A 15818-nucleotide genomic window follows, 5' to 3' on the forward strand; every position below is an offset into this window, starting at 1 on the left:
TCTAAACTCCGCTTTACATTGATGTAATGAGCACATGCTTCAAGACCAGCCTATGCTTGTTTGTATGTGATCTTAATTCACTGTAATAAAATGAACTACTTGTTTATTTTTGGTGAAACCATCTTAGATTTACTTTAAAGCCGATCAGAAAATATTCCATTGCACAAGAGTGGAGATTCAATGGAATAAATCTCCATCCATATTTCTGACCACTGAGCATCTACTCCGCTCTGACTTCCTTGAAATTAGATATTATAAGAAGCCATATAATGAAGGCAATTGTTTTAAGTGGGGAGACGCAAATGTTCCTAATGAAATCTTCAAGTTTGAGTCAGTTGCAGCTTTGATCATCTGCTTATATTTACTGTAACTGACTGCAAGATGCCTTTAAAATAAGCTCCCAAATGGCTTAGAGATAAAGTTATCACCCTAAGCCTCAGATGTTAAGTCTCAGGAGACAGTGTCTCTTGCCAACGCAAGATGGCCACCAATACCCATTTCATTGATGTCGCTCTGCTGTGCCTGTCTCGTGACTTGAAGAGCACATGCGTTTGATTTATTTAACCACGGTAAGCCAACGATGTTGCACAGATTGGCACCCTCTAAGAAGCAGTGACTGGGAACTTTTCTGCTGAAGGGTCATGAGGACTCAAAACGTCAACTCGTTTCTTCTCCGCCGATGCTGCCAGACCTGCTGAGTTTTTCCAGGTAATTCTGTTTTTGTTTTTTCACTTAAACATGCTGCCCTTAATATGGTGTTATTTGCATATCCCTCTCCATTCATTGCCTGTGTTTGGGGCATCTAATAGTCTGCCACCTTAATTTCAGAGCTGATTCTGACCTGGCAGAACCTGATTTCATTGCCCTGCTGCCAACCCAATTTTCAGGATCATGGAGAGAACTCCGGGTTGTGCACTTACATCTGTGTGTACACACATCCGCCCTTTCCGCGATTGGATTTTAAATGTTTTGAAAGCTCCACTATCAAAACATTTTATGAAACCCTAGATAAATTCCAAAAGCGTCCATTAGAGCTGGGGATGAGGAATACTGGTTAAGGAAGCAGAAGTTGTAAAATACTGCCCTGCAACCCCAATAACTGTTTGATAAGCATTTCTGCTCCTGGCCACTGCCTACTCTGTTGCTTGCAATAACGCCACAGAGTAAAACACCAGAACTGTGCACAATGGCACTGGCAGAAAATGCAGCCAATGTTAAGTTTTTTACAGTTAGTTGGTGAAGACCAAAAGTCAATCTTTACACAGTTCTTGATTTGTTCACAGTGAAACATTACGAAATGTAAAGCTCCTAACTCAGCAGCTTACCACCAGTGTCACAAAGTGTGTCTTTTCAAGTGTACAAATAATTAACCAATGACTTTTAACCCCCCCCACACACACACATACACACACTTGTGTACACTTGATTTATGCAGTTAACATCAGATTCAATCTCCAGCCTGTGTTGAGTTATCTGGTTTCATTCAGGGTAGTAGTTTTGCTCCTATTTTTTTTGACTGCTTCTGTGTTGGGGAAGGAAAATAGTTGGCCAAGTTTCCTACTCCTCATTGCTTACAATGGCCTATGTTGCACATGTATTTGTCTGAGTCATAGTCATTTACAGGTAAAATAGAACGGAGACCAACAGTAAAAACTGTAACGGAACAATGGCTGACCTTTAAGAAAGCTGTTTCAGGTACTGGGTAGGTACATACCAACAAGGGCTAAAGTTAAGAGCCAAAAATGGGATGTCTTAGATGATGAGGATCTAAATAGTCTAGATAGAGATTATGATGAAACAAAAAAGGAGGGTGTATGATGCATGTCAGGAAATTCTGCAAGTGAGAACCGGGTCAAATACAATAGGTTGAGAGGGGAGGTGGAAAGGAAAATAAGATTGGCAGAGAGAGAGAGAGAGTATGAAATAGAATGGCTGTCAACACAGAAATCTTTACCAGCATATAAAAAATAACTGGGTAGTAATGAGTCCTATTCGGGATAAAGAGGGTAATATTTGTTTCGAGGCACATGGCAAGGCTAGAATGCTTAGAATACTTCTTTGTATCAGTGTTTACTAAGGAAGAGGATTCCGACAAAATATCAGTTGAAATGGAATAAAGAGTAAAATTTCAAAATTTGCCAATGATACCAAACTTAGAGGAAAGGCAAACAGTGAGTGAAGATGATCCAAATTGCCTGAAACAGGACATGGATAAGCTAGGAGAATGGGCAGACAAATGGCAGATGCAATTTCATACACAGAAGGGTGAGGGTGACGCATTTTGGCAAAAGGGATAGGAACAGGCAAAATAGATGCTAGATGAGGACAGGATTGAGCTCAATTGTGACATTTTCTGCTGTCAGAATGCTACCACATATCTCTGATGTTTATTCATGAATGGTAGCCACTTAGGCAAGGTTACAGAGGATGAGCACAGCCACTGGAACTGAATTTAAGTAAGGGAATCAATGCCTCCAGATGTGGAGGGAGAACAGAGTAAGTAATGGAGCGATTTGATCAAAAACCCTGTCTGGGAGTCAAATCTATGCAGAAAATTATAAAATGGTGTTTGAGACAATTAACACTTGGTGGTAGTCCTCTTGCTTCTGAGTCAGAGGTTGTGGGTTCAAGCTCCAAACAGAGACTTGAACACACAGGTTAGCAGTTCAGTACAATACTGAGGGAAGGCTGCCTGATAGGGGTGTCATCTTTTCGATGAGACATTAAACCTAGGCCCCAACTGCCCAATGTGGGTGTAAAAGATCTCATGGCTCCATTCAAATTAGAGCATAGGAGTTCTCCCAATGTCTAAGCCAACATTTATCCCTGAATCAATGCCCCAAAATAGATGATCCAATCATTTAATTTGTGGCTGCCGTATTTCCTACTTTAAAACAGTGACTATGTTTCAAAAATAGTTAATTGGCTGTAAAGTGTTTTACAACATCCTGAGGTTGTGGAGCATGTTATACCAATGTTTTGATTCTGTTATTAGATTTTGATTCCTGTCCTAAGTGAAAGTGAAGTGAATGCACACACAAAATAGAGACTACTGTGTGTAGTTGCAAGTACTTATTCAGTCCTTTAGTTCAGTTCAGTAAAATAAGTTTCACCTATTCATGTTATACATGTTAAACAAGGAGAAAAATGTGAAGAGTTTTTGAAGTATACTTTAAATTACCTGATGAATCTCTGTTGCGGCATTGCTTTGAAATTAGTTTTGCTTGGATTATATAAATTCTGTGACCTACATTGAAAAGTGGTTTGGTAAAAATATTTTTATGCTGTGTTATAATAGTGCATTAGGTCTTCAAAAACTTCCTATATTTTTTGAGAAAGCCTCAGGAAATGGAGATAATTTGGTCATATTTAACCTGTTAACTGAGGTAAATTAAAACTGCCAAGCTTACTCTAAATTTCATACCGAGCATTGGCAAATGCAGTCCTAGTATTGAATATAGTTCATTTTGTTAAAGTGTTAAACTTGAATTTTATTTTTGTATAATTATCATATCTATGTTATGCTTCTGGCATTGATGGGGAAAAATAGGACTGGGAAACATCAGCATTCAGGTACCTGTAAAGGTAGGTGATATAAATTTGAGATGCAATTAGGATATCTTTGAATTTTGCACCCAAATCTAAATTGCAATTTTAAAACAACTTTTTTAGAATACTATCTTACATTATGCTATCACCCGCATGGGCAAAGACATGAGAAAATCCTACCTCCTGGGCAAGTGTAGAAGCAGTTCAGCTGTGTCTCCTTCACGATTATGCCTTTATACTTGGTATCCCTTATTTGTTGTGGTTGCTTGGACAACTGTATGGAATCTTTTTGATGAAAAACTGCTGGAAGCATTTTACCTTGCAAGGTGATGATTCTATCTTCATAGAAAGTACATACAAATTCAGTGAAAATCAGTAGTATCGTTAATCAGTCTCAGAAGGTGTTCAAGAGTTATTTATTCAGAGCTCAGCTCGGTAAGGCACATGTTGGGTGAGCAAGCTTGTTAATTGTTTCCGATGCATGCCTTCAAAGAGAAATGAAGGAAGATAGCTATGTACATTGTCATCCTCCACTCCAAGTAATTAAATTGTGGCATGCATCTCTGCATCACTGCTGACGTTTTGATATGGAGCCCTCATCCAATTAAGAGGAAGCAAAGATAAAAGCTTCAGCAATGCCTGAATTACAAGTCAGCTAAGATTATAAAATTCTCCAAGAATTTGTCATGATCTTGTGATGAACTGTTAAAACATTCTCTGCATTTCAAGTCCAGCTGTGTGGGGGCAGGGAGTGGAGAGAGAGAAAGGAAAAGAAATGTGCATAACCTGAAACACACAATTATTCATCTGTCTTATGGAGCCTTGGAGAGCAAACACTTTTAAAGTATTTTTCATAAGCCCGAGGGAAGCATGTGGAAAGTATGTATCAGTCAGTATAATTTCAATATAACTTCAGTATAAGTTTATGGAACGTGCTATTAAATAGCTTGTGTTGCATTACTACAGAATATTAATGGATGTGAAAGGTTTCTTTTTGTGTTGATGTTCTATTAGAGTGAATGCCACAAATCATTTCTTTTTGACTGCCTGATATAATTCAGATTGTTTTTTTAATGACATGTCTGCTTGGCCCATTGCTGTCACATTTGAGACAGAAGGTTATGGGTTCAGGGTTTGACATTCAACATTTCATCACAAGATCATGACATGATTGAAGATTTTATTATATTTAGTTGATCAATAACAACCAATCATCAACAAGAGAGAACCTTATCATCTACATGGACATTCAATGTCATTGCTATCATTGAGATTGCGCCATCAACATCTTGATTGTCTGGACATAGGTCGCGACTATTGGAAATCAGAGGCTGGATATTCTGTGGTGAATAGCTCACCACCTGACACTCCAAACCCCCTCCACTACCATCTGAAGTATGATGAAATACTGCTTGCTTGGATGGGTTCAGTTGTCACATCATTAAAGACATTTGACATTATTTAGCGCAAAGTTGCTCAGTTGACCAATACTTCATCCACTGCTCTAAACAGCCTGACATGCATTGGCTGCAATGTGTATGATCTGTAGGATGCACCGCACCAACTGACCAAACCCACAGCCTCCACCACTGAGAAGGCAAGAGCTTGTAGGCCCATGGAAACTTCATCTCCTCAAAGCTACACAACATTCCTGACTTCCACATATGTTACTATTATAGATTACACATTTATTTTAACTCACAAGTTCTTGGTTCATGTCTACAATTTCATGTTTTTTAATTTATTTTTTTCATTTGAGTTTCTTTATAATTTCCTTAATAAGAGAGGCTTTTCATGTAATCTCACTTGAGGATCACCTGATGTCTCTATGCAATTTAACAGCCCAATGAAGAAGTTTTGAAATGTAATCACGGTTGTAATGTAGGAAACATGGCATAGCAAGTTGCCACAAACAGCAATATGATAATGACCAGGTAATCCATTTTTGTGATGTTAATTGAGGGATAAATGTTGGTCAGGATGCTGTGGATAATCCCCTGCTCCTCTTTGAAATGGGTCCTTTCACTTCCACCTGAGAGGGCATATGGGGCCTCAGTTTAACATCTTATCTGAAAGATGAAATCTCTGACACTGCACCCTCCCTCAGTATTGCACTGGAGTGTCAACCTTGGTATTTTTTGTGTGCTCAAGCCCTGGAGTGGATTTGAACCTGGAACCTTGTTACTCAGAGGGAAGGGTGACACCGACTGAGCCACGGCTGACGCACATTTTTTTTATTTTCCTTTCATTTGCACTTTCAACCCAAGCATTGCTTTTATGCTTAACAATGCAGTAAAAAGTGTGATTGGGCAATGTCATCTGCTTATCAAACAATATTATATACAATTATTATGTACAACACTACAAAATTTATGCCTGATAATATGACAAACTGCCATTCTTTTAAAAAAACATCTAATTTATTTATCACTGCAGATCAGTGGCTTTTTAACATGTCCTATCTTACATGAATAAAACAATGCTCAAGTTTCAATCTAAAATAATATAATTTTCCAGGTAAAGGCTAGGAAATCCTTTTAAGAAATACTCACCACCTCACCTCACACATGACCAGACTGTGACACCTAACCTCAAGGCTCTTGTGCAGTCACAGAAGTCATGGGTGGAACTTAATGCCCCTCCCACCACCCAGAGCCAAGTTTGAAGACGGGAGGTTGGGCCATGTGATCAGGCGGGATGGTGCATGGTGGCGACCATGCTATCTTTTCACCTATCTCTGATTAAGTCCAGATGGGAAAGCCTGCCTTCCTGGATGTCAATTGATGCTCTCAAGTGGGCATTAATTGCATTCAACCAGCGATGGTTAGGGGACTCGCCATGTGAGACAAAGACCTAGCAAGGGGTCCTGTATTCGAAGCATTGACGTGAAAATTGTGTTACTTAAGATTGAAACTTGAGTACTGTTTTATTCATGTAAGATACGACATATTCAAGAGCCACTGATCTGCTGTGATTAATAAGCTAAATACTTTTTAAAAAATGTGTCGCAGCACCTGATCGAGGGACCCTCCATCAGGAATGGGGAGGGCTCGCTGAGAGCCATTCCTTTGGCTCTCTTTTCATTCCCCCCACTTCCCCAGCAGCATCCCTCCTTTCTGTGGCCCCCCCATCTCACCGTCACTTACCTTTCTCCAGGGATCCCATGATGAACTCTACTGAAGGCCCAAGTGTATTACTGACAGCAGCCACCGCTCTGAGTGGAGCTGCCGGTAATGGAGAACTGCTAGCCTCTGTTTGACTGGCAAATCCGGAGTTGAGATTTCCACTCCAGTGGGGGAGATGCAGCAATTTAATGTCCCCCCATGGAGCCAGGAGGCCTGGCGACAGTGTTCCCACTGATAATTAGGGACTTAATTCTTTTGGGGATCCTGGAAGTGCTGCCAGTTTTGATATTGGATGTCAGGCCCTTGCTGCCCTCATTAAATTCTGCCCTGTTTTCTGGCTGTTGATGGAATCTACTAAAAAAAATACTTTTAGCACTTTAAAGATTGTTTTGGTGATTTTTGGGATAAATATTGCAGGATCTTAGTGTATTCAGCACATTGTTGTTTGAAAAGAGTTATATAGATACCAAACCAAAATTGGGATGTGTCAGGGTTATTTTTCTAAGATTTCAACAATTTCCATTGTATCAGCCTACTGTTAGTAATTACAGTGGCGAGGAAAAATATTTTAAATTTGGCTGCTAGTCCTTTCTTCTCCGCCCCCCACCATTCAAAATCCTTTGTTCAGTAAATCTGGACAATTTTCTTAACTGATGCTTCCAGTGGAGCTCCTTGGTCAGTAGACAGGAGGCATGCTTAGAGGGAGTGCACTCTTCCCATATTATTCAAACAATCCAGTTGTCACTATAATCATATCTTATGTGGAAAATCTGATTGTGAATGCTCCTCATAATTGGACTTTGGTGCCTTGTTACCTTAAATTATATAGAAATGAGAGTAATGCTTAAGTGTGCATTCTAATTCAGTACATGGTATGATTTGGCAAAACAAAAAGCACATTCTCACTAGCACTAATCTGGTTTGCTCTGAAATTAGTTAAAGTATATCTGCAAGTTGTATTTTGAGTAGTGGAATGTGAAGATAATAGAATAATAATCTGTAGCAACATTCTTTTCTATGCAGGGAGGTTGGGGACTCAAAAGGTTCAAGTTGCCAAAAATCACCTTGGATGTATTCAATGATAAAAGTGGGACTGCACTGTGATCTAGTACCAAAACCTAGTGCAATGGTGGTATTGGTGAATACTACACTGCTTAGTGGCTGAAAGGATTTCCCAGCTGGAGTATCTTGTTTAAATTTAAATGCAGTGCTCCTGGTCACCAAGATGGTACAGTGGGTGTTGAACAAGAGTGCAGGATCCAAGCATAGATTTGCAGCACATGATTGCTGTTAATGTTAACAAGACCTACTGATCTAAGAATCGTTAGGTTAGTCAAAAAAATGATTCATTGAAATTTTAATCAGATCAGAATTGAGTTGGACTTTATTGTGGCCTCTCTGTCACTTCAGTGTGATGGCAAAATTTGTTGCCAATTGATATTCATCTGTGACTTATACTTCTGCAAAGTATTTCCCAACAATTATGCTGTTTATAATCTTGTTACTATAAACCATTTTCAAATGAAAATGTTTAGACATTCAATCTGGTATTGGTACAGATTTCTCATTGCATTAATGGTGTTTAGGCAAGTTAGGAAACCAGCCTAAAGTGAAGCTGTGAAAATAGATAAATATCATGCAACCGTTTAAAAACAAAATTATTTCTGAGGAATTGGGTCCACGGAATATTGATATTCCTGAAGACCTTAATGTTGGAGAATGTACTATCTGACAATTAGATTATTCACAATTTATATCATATATGTCTGTGTTTACATTCCTGCAGCAATTGGGAAATTTGCTTTCATTTACTGTCTCCTGTCAAGAAATGGGAGCTTACTTGGTTCTAGGCAGAGGCTGAGGACTCTGTTTACTGGCAGGCCCAAGAATTCTGGGCATGTGTGGAGTACAACAAGGTGACAGCCTGCACATGCTCTGTTCTAGTTTTTTTTTCAGTTAAGGGGCTCATTCAGGACATCAGAAAGGTGTCTGTGTGGTGCGAAAACAACGAGCCTTGGGGGCAGAGAGAGAACACCCAGGGAGAGATCCCAGAGAGGGAGGACCCAGGGAGACAGGCCACCGGGAGGAGGAGACCACCACCAGTAGGAACCACCATGGAATTGAGCCCACATGACTGGATGTGTTGGGAGGCTGAAGAAGAGGCTCCTAAAGGCAAAGTACTGCTGTTGGCAGGCTCCACAGAGTGAAGACCCAGGGAAGCCCTACAGAGCTTAAAAAGCAGCGAAAGGTCGGCAGCTCCATGCTCCGGGATATTGGGACCAAAGTAACCCTTTGGAGTGGTGTTCTGCTTGGCGGGGGTGAAGAGCTGGAGGTGTGCAAATGAGTCAGTGCTGAATTACTGCCTTGGGAGGCCAGTGGGAACATAGTCTCAGCAAAAGGGATTAAACTATTAGGAGGTGAGCAGTCATTGAGGTAGTCCAAGTTGGAGCAACTTTTAGAGGGATTTCAGAGGTTAGACCTTCGAATATGAACACTTGAAATACCTCATGAGGGAGACAGTTTTAATGAGATTGTGTAACTCGCAGTGGATACTGATGCCTGGGTGGGTTGCTGAGAATCCATGTCATCTGTCTTGGTTGCATCTGCCATTTATGGTGCTGTATAGTGTGTTTGGCCATAATTTTCCTGTTAATTCACATGTATCTTGTTAATTCTGAATGTTAGAGTGTATGTCAGATATTGTAAAATTGTTTTACCCCTCTGACTTTCTATAGTAAAGTTATTCTCTTAGTAAGTAAACAAAACGTTACTGGTCCCTAACTAGATTGTAACACTTTACACAACTAAATGTAGCATATTAATATAGAAGTTCTTGATAACTAGTTTTTACATATGTTTTGATTAATCAGTTTATCCCACTCTGAAGTGAGCCTGTTACAGCTTTTGCTGGTGACCTTTGTACATTTTTAAGTTATGGAGTTTATTGGATCCCCCTAAAGACTGAGGAACTTAGAGCAAGTCCAGAAGGCCCTCTCCTACTTTACTGTTTGCCTTTAGTGCTTCAAAATATTTCTGCTGCTTGAAATTAATGATAGCATGCTGGTCTTTGTCAAGCAAATTTAGCAACAAACCAGAGAGGCTGCAGCAAGTTTTTGGTGTAGGCTTTTTGACAAAATACTCCAGCAAACCCCTGCGCACCTTTTAAAGGTTCAGTACATGTACTGTCACTGATGGAATTACAATTTCTTTTTTTTGATTGCAAGGCATTGAATTGTGCCTCAAGTTTGAGTCCTGTGCTTTGAGCTAATAGCATTTTCTGGCTAGATGCATGATATAACTTCTCCACAGCTTGATGACTATTTTTCATAAGCCAGGAGTTGCTATTTTCAGGAGAGTATGCGCTATGTCTAACTTTTTCCTGACTGTAGATAGTGCCTTCTTTCTACGGCGAGATATTTTCCTACTTGTAGATTGTAACACACACTGGTTCAGAACCTTGTATGTTAACATATCACTCATAAATATTTTTGCCCTACATGATAGTGAACATTTGAATGTTAGCATTGGCAGTGGGAAAAATACTGAAGAATAAATGTTATCTTGCATTTTCTCCAATGCATGCTTTGTGTTTTTTTATTTCAGTGTCTATCTATGGGATCTGGTTCTATGATGAGGTCGAATGTCAAAGGATTGCAGAACTAATGAAGAAGTAAGTATTGGAAAAAGTTTTAAACTTGACCGTTGTTTATTTTTGAATATTTTTACTACTCCAGTTTACCCCTACCCTGCTCCCCCCCCACCAATCTTTTTGTATACAATCACTACAAGTCAGATGAAGAAGGTGTTCTGCAAAGGAAATATCGTACCCATAATTCTGTACCACATCCTTCGTTGGTAGGACCAGGAGATAGCACTATGGTTTAGATTTTGTTTATGTTACCCATTTCTAATGGAGTCTGCACATAGTCCCTTGTCTAGCCAATTCAAGAACAGAGCAGAGCAAACGTGGCCAGCAGACGTAAATGCCATAGTTCATGGACAGTCATAAAGCTTTGATAATTAGAAGTGAGGAGCATGCTTTTTTGGATCCTGACCAAAATGCTCTAGTGTCTTGATAGAAAATAAGACAAAATAGTGAGATACTGTTTTACATTGAGGCAGTGATATACTTTAGTGCTAGAATAAAGCCAAAAGCAAACCTTTTTGCATTATCCTTCTAAAACTTGCATTTCACTTTGCTAGTTGCATATCTTTATGTACTGTTTCCATAGGTTTTGAAGGATTTTGCCAACAATTTTACTGAAGAGTAGTTTTAGTTCCTGTACAAGCTGCAGCCTAACAGGCGGTCCCGCAAAGAGAATGTCTATTTTTTATTGCTTCATGGGATGTGGACATCGCTGGCTAGGCCAGCATTTATTGCCCATCCCTAATCACCCTTGTTCAGAGGGCATTTAAGAGTCAATCACATTGCTGTGGGTCTGGAGTCTCATGTAGGCCAGACTGAGTAAGGGCGGCAGATTTCCTTCCCTAAAAGACTGTTGGTGAACCAGATGGGTTATTACGACAATTGGCAATGGTTTTATGGTCATCACCAGACTTTTAATTCCAGATTTGTATTGAATTGATTGGGTCCCAACCAACAAAATATTTTAAAACCTACTTACTGAAGTACTGAGACAGGGCTGCACTGTCGTAGGTGCTGTCTTTCAGTTAAACCAATGTCCTGTTGGCCCACTCAGAAGGAAGTAAAAGATTTCATGGCCTTATTTTGAAGAAGGGTAGGGCAGTTCTCTGCTGTATACTAGTCAATGTTTGTTCCTCGACCAACAACACATTATTTGGTCATTATTGCATTGCTGTTTCTGCAGCCTTGCTATGTGCAAATTGGACACTGCATTTCTTACATGCAAGTATACCTCAAGTATTTCATTGCCTGTAGAGTGCTTTAGGATGCCCTGTGGCTGTAAAAGATGCTATGTAAATACAAATCCTTTTCACAAATACTACCTGAACATTTGAAGAGCACAAGATGTTGTCAGTTATTTCCCACCAATCGTCACTGTTCCTTCCTCCACCCAGACCTGCTCCTCGCCTTGGTCATCTACTTCCTTGTTAAACTGAGGTCCACTAGACACCAGCAACAGTCCAATCTTCAATCACACTACACCTGCAATTTTCCTGCCACACTCTGCAGCTTGCTAGTTCAATGGAAATGGGGCTTGAGACCTCACCATTCAGGATTGACCATGCACCCAAACACCCTGAAATGGATGCACTGAATTTCTAAATCAGTATTTTGAGAATGGGGAACCAATGTAGATTGGTGACCAACAAACCAAACAGGATACATGCAATAGAGTTTTAGAATAGAATATTCTGACGAAGTAACATGTGACAATGAATTTATCTTTTTTGTGAAGATGACGATAGACCTATTTACTTGCAACAAATTCTGTTTAACTCTAATTCCCAGCATATGCAGCTTTTATAAACTGTATTTTACATGTATAGTATGTGGAGATTATTCTGATCTCTGTTGAACAAATTAAGAAACTTCAGTTTTTGAAAAGTGGAGAGGGTCAGAGACAATATAGCTTAAAAAAGGATGGTGACTTGAGGTAAGAACAACCACTGTTTTACAAAAGCTTGTCATATGAGCAAAAATGCTAAAAGCAGACATGCACCAACCACAGGGTTATGCTAATCTTAGTGAATTGTACATATTTGACTGTTTAAACATATGAAATCAATTCATTCACAGCGTTACTTTAAAGATCTTAAGATTTCAAAATTGTAAGCAAAACATTCATGAAAAAAGCAAGTTGATTGGCATCAGTTGTATTCACAAAGATGTCTTCCTTGCGTCCAGTACCAGAGTGTGATGAAGCATATCAGATTTTCTTACTATTTGGTTTTTTCCCTCGCCACTCCCTTACTCTCCAGCTCCTCAAAAAGAGTTTCTGCCTAAGATTGATCAGCTCACCCTTTCAACGAAGCCAATATGTGGATGTGGGTTGACTGGAGTTCAAGGCTTTTTCACTAGTGCAGGTGTATCTGTATCAATTTAAGAAATTAACAGTTCATTGGTATTGATAACTAAGGAAGATATGTTGTCTGCCAAAATGTTTTCATGTATTCATTTTTTCCATATTTGTGCCTCTAATTTCCCACACATGGTCTTTTCCTGATGAAAATATCCATTTGTGGAGGGGTAATCGTCATTTTCATAAGAACAATGGGAATGCCACTCCTGACTGCTCTCTCCAAGATGAAGCAGTACTTTTCCATGCACATGCTAAAAATGGTGTGGGGAGATGAGGAAAGGGTGGTGTAAGAAAAAGTAAGTCCAAATTTAAAATTAAACAAGATAGCCTGAACATGATATTGCAAGCTTCTGAGCATTACCATATTTTGGATTTCAAAAGCAATAAAGTTTGTTGATTTGAAAATAATTAACCTCAGTCAATTTTCTAATGGAATATTTGCAAAGTGAATAAAGATCCTGTTATGCTGTAACTTTCATAAAGAGCAAAATTATCTCCAGTTAATTGGCGAGGCTCCTCTCATAGAAAGAGTTAGGAAGCTTGGATATGCATCTTTCCATTCATTGACAAGCACTGATTGTTGACCAGGTTATTCTGTAAAAGAAAGAAAGGAAAATCTGTTCTGAAGAAGTGTCATACCAACTTGAAACATTAACTCTGTCTTTCTCTCCACACATGAGACCTGCTGAGGTTTTCCAGCAATTCTGGATTTTGTGAAGGAAAATCTATAGTTGAATTAATGCTCACCACTGTTATGCACTTCTGAGAAGCTAGTTTAATGTGGTATATTCCTTGAAATTAGATATCTCATTTTCAGGCAATCTTGCTCACATCCCGAGAACAAATTAAAATCTTTCTGAATTATCTTGGCATGTAAACCGGATCAGATTTCATACCTAAGAAGGATGTAATGTCTATTTGTGAAAATAGAAGTTGTACACTATTGTTAAATGTTATTTCAAGCTTTATGTTTCCTTTTTATTAACTTCAGCTTAACTCAGCTGGAACAGTTGAAGGCCCATCGAGAAGTTGGATCACCAATCTCACGTCAAAACAAAGCTGTGGACATTGTGCAGATGCTCTTCAAAGCTGAACACGAATATAACAAGGTGAGTGTGGAGGCCACTAAGATCCAAGTAAACAATGGAGAAGAATGAATGTGTGGATCATTTGCACTGAATGGATGCAATGGAGTGGAAGATATCTTCTCAGCCTGGTTTATTCAGGTTGCAATCTTATCCTGTTTTTATTTACGATGTCTCTGTGGGACAGAGTAGTTTTGAGTAAAACAAAAACAGTTCAGTAAGCTACAGAAATGTATTTGAAGTCAGTCCATTGGTTTGTTATCCATGAATTATACTTGACAAAATATTTCATGAACCTGGTATAGCAGGAGTTGCAATGTCAATAGTTAAACAAGACTAACTTGGGACAGATAAAATCCACCAAATACCACTTAACAAATGACAATATATCCTACACCTGATATCAGAACAAACAGTTAATTTTCCCCAGCCGTTAGTAGGAAGAGGAATGCTGGCTGTGTTTAGCTATCATCACCATGAGTCCAACCTTAAACATACCACGATCATAAGCGTCCAGCTCATAAACTTCTATGTAGCATGTGATGTACATAACACTCAATGTACCGTATATACCCATGTAAAAGTCAATCTCATGTGAAAGTCGATCCATGATTTTTGACTTAAAATTTAGTAATTTTTCATATACCTCATGTAAAAGTGGACCCTAGTTTTTCAGGGTTCAAAACTCTTTGCCTGCCTTACCCCCTCCCTTCTGTGCTCCCCCTAGAACACTTCACACACTTAATGAAAGAAGGTGGCAGGTAAGTGGTGTTGTCTGGGAAAGCCCTGATGTCAGTCTACTTGTCCACTGAAAGCTGTTCGAGCTCATGCTCTGCTAACATCACCATTGTGGACGGCCCACGGTGCTCCCCGAGGAGGCACAACTGCAACCGTACAATCTGCCTATCTCAACTCGCTGCATGGGCTCGGAACTATACACCGCAACTTGCCAGACTGCAGCAGACCGGACCTCATCAGGGTGCACTCATCCTTGTCATAGCAACTAGCTTGGGCAGCTGATTAACCAGTAGACTCAGCTGTATAACCAATCCATGCACTGGTGCTGCGAGAACCCAAATCAAGCATGTGTATAAACCCCTGAATATTGCTAGTGTTAAAATTGATCCTTAACTTCTTGCCTCAAAAATTCGACTTCTGTGTCAGAATATACAGTAAATGGCACAATGGCTTAAGAAGAAACTCCTTGGTCTCCCCACAGTTGTACCACTAGGTTGGGCTACCCTCGCTTGGTCCAACTCATAATCAGTCACAGGCACAGCACTTCGAGCAGTGTTTATTTATCCACTCTCACACCAAGTATCCATCCTTATCCTCCCTTCTCAACTTTGCCAGGAACTGCCGCTTACTGACATCATCCGTTGATAGGGTCAGCTTCATGCCTTGCATGGAACTTACAACACAGAAACAAGGAGTTGGCCCAACTGAGATGATCCTTCACCACTAGGTTTTCACCCGACAATACAAGTTAAAATGTACCTCTGAGTAATTTTTCTTAATTTATTCATGGGATGTGGGTGTTGCTAGCTAGGCCAGCATTTATTGCTCACCCCAAATTGCCCTTGAGCAGGTGGTGTTGAACTGCCTTCTTGAACAGCTGCAACCCTTGTGGTGTAGGTACACCCACAGTGTTGTTAGAGAGGGAGTTCCAGGATTTTGACCTAGTGACAATGAAAGAACGGCATTATATTTCCAAATCGGGATGGTGAGTGGTTTGGAGGGGAGCTTCTGGGTGGTGGTGTTCCCATGTGACAGCGGCCTTTGACCTTCTAGGTGATGGTGGTTAAGAGTTTAGAAGGTGCTGCCTAAGGAGCCTTGGTGAGTTCCTGCAGTGCATCTTGTAGATGGTACATACTGTTCCCATTATGCATTGAGGATGGAGGGGTGCCAGTCAAGTGGGCTGCTTTGTTCTGGATGGTGTTGAGCTTCTTGAAAGTTGTTGGAGTTGCACTAATCCAGGCAAGCAGATAGTATTCCATCACACTCCTGACTTGTGCCTTGTAGTTGGTGGACAGGCTTCAGGGAGTCAGGAGGAG

At 39.9% G+C, this 15818-nt stretch overlaps 1 protein-coding gene across 7 annotated transcripts in view; it reads left to right on the forward strand.

The window, feature by feature from the left end:
* Nucleotides 1–15818, forward strand: part of dcp1b (decapping mRNA 1B) — a 100780-nt gene that overhangs the window by 60411 nt on the left and 24551 nt on the right. For all 7 annotated transcript variants that reach the window (XM_041215800.1, XM_041215797.1, XM_041215801.1 and 4 more), the window contains 2 exons: nucleotides 10278–10344; nucleotides 13671–13788. In XM_041215800.1, the coding sequence (XP_041071734.1) occupies nucleotides 10278–10344; nucleotides 13671–13788 (185 nt within the window). The remainder of the gene's footprint in view (nucleotides 1–10277; nucleotides 10345–13670; nucleotides 13789–15818) is intronic.

Source organism: Carcharodon carcharias, chromosome 21 (genome assembly GCF_017639515.1).
Source record: "Carcharodon carcharias isolate sCarCar2 chromosome 21, sCarCar2.pri, whole genome shotgun sequence".
Lineage (NCBI taxonomy): Eukaryota > Metazoa > Chordata > Chondrichthyes > Lamniformes > Lamnidae > Carcharodon > Carcharodon carcharias.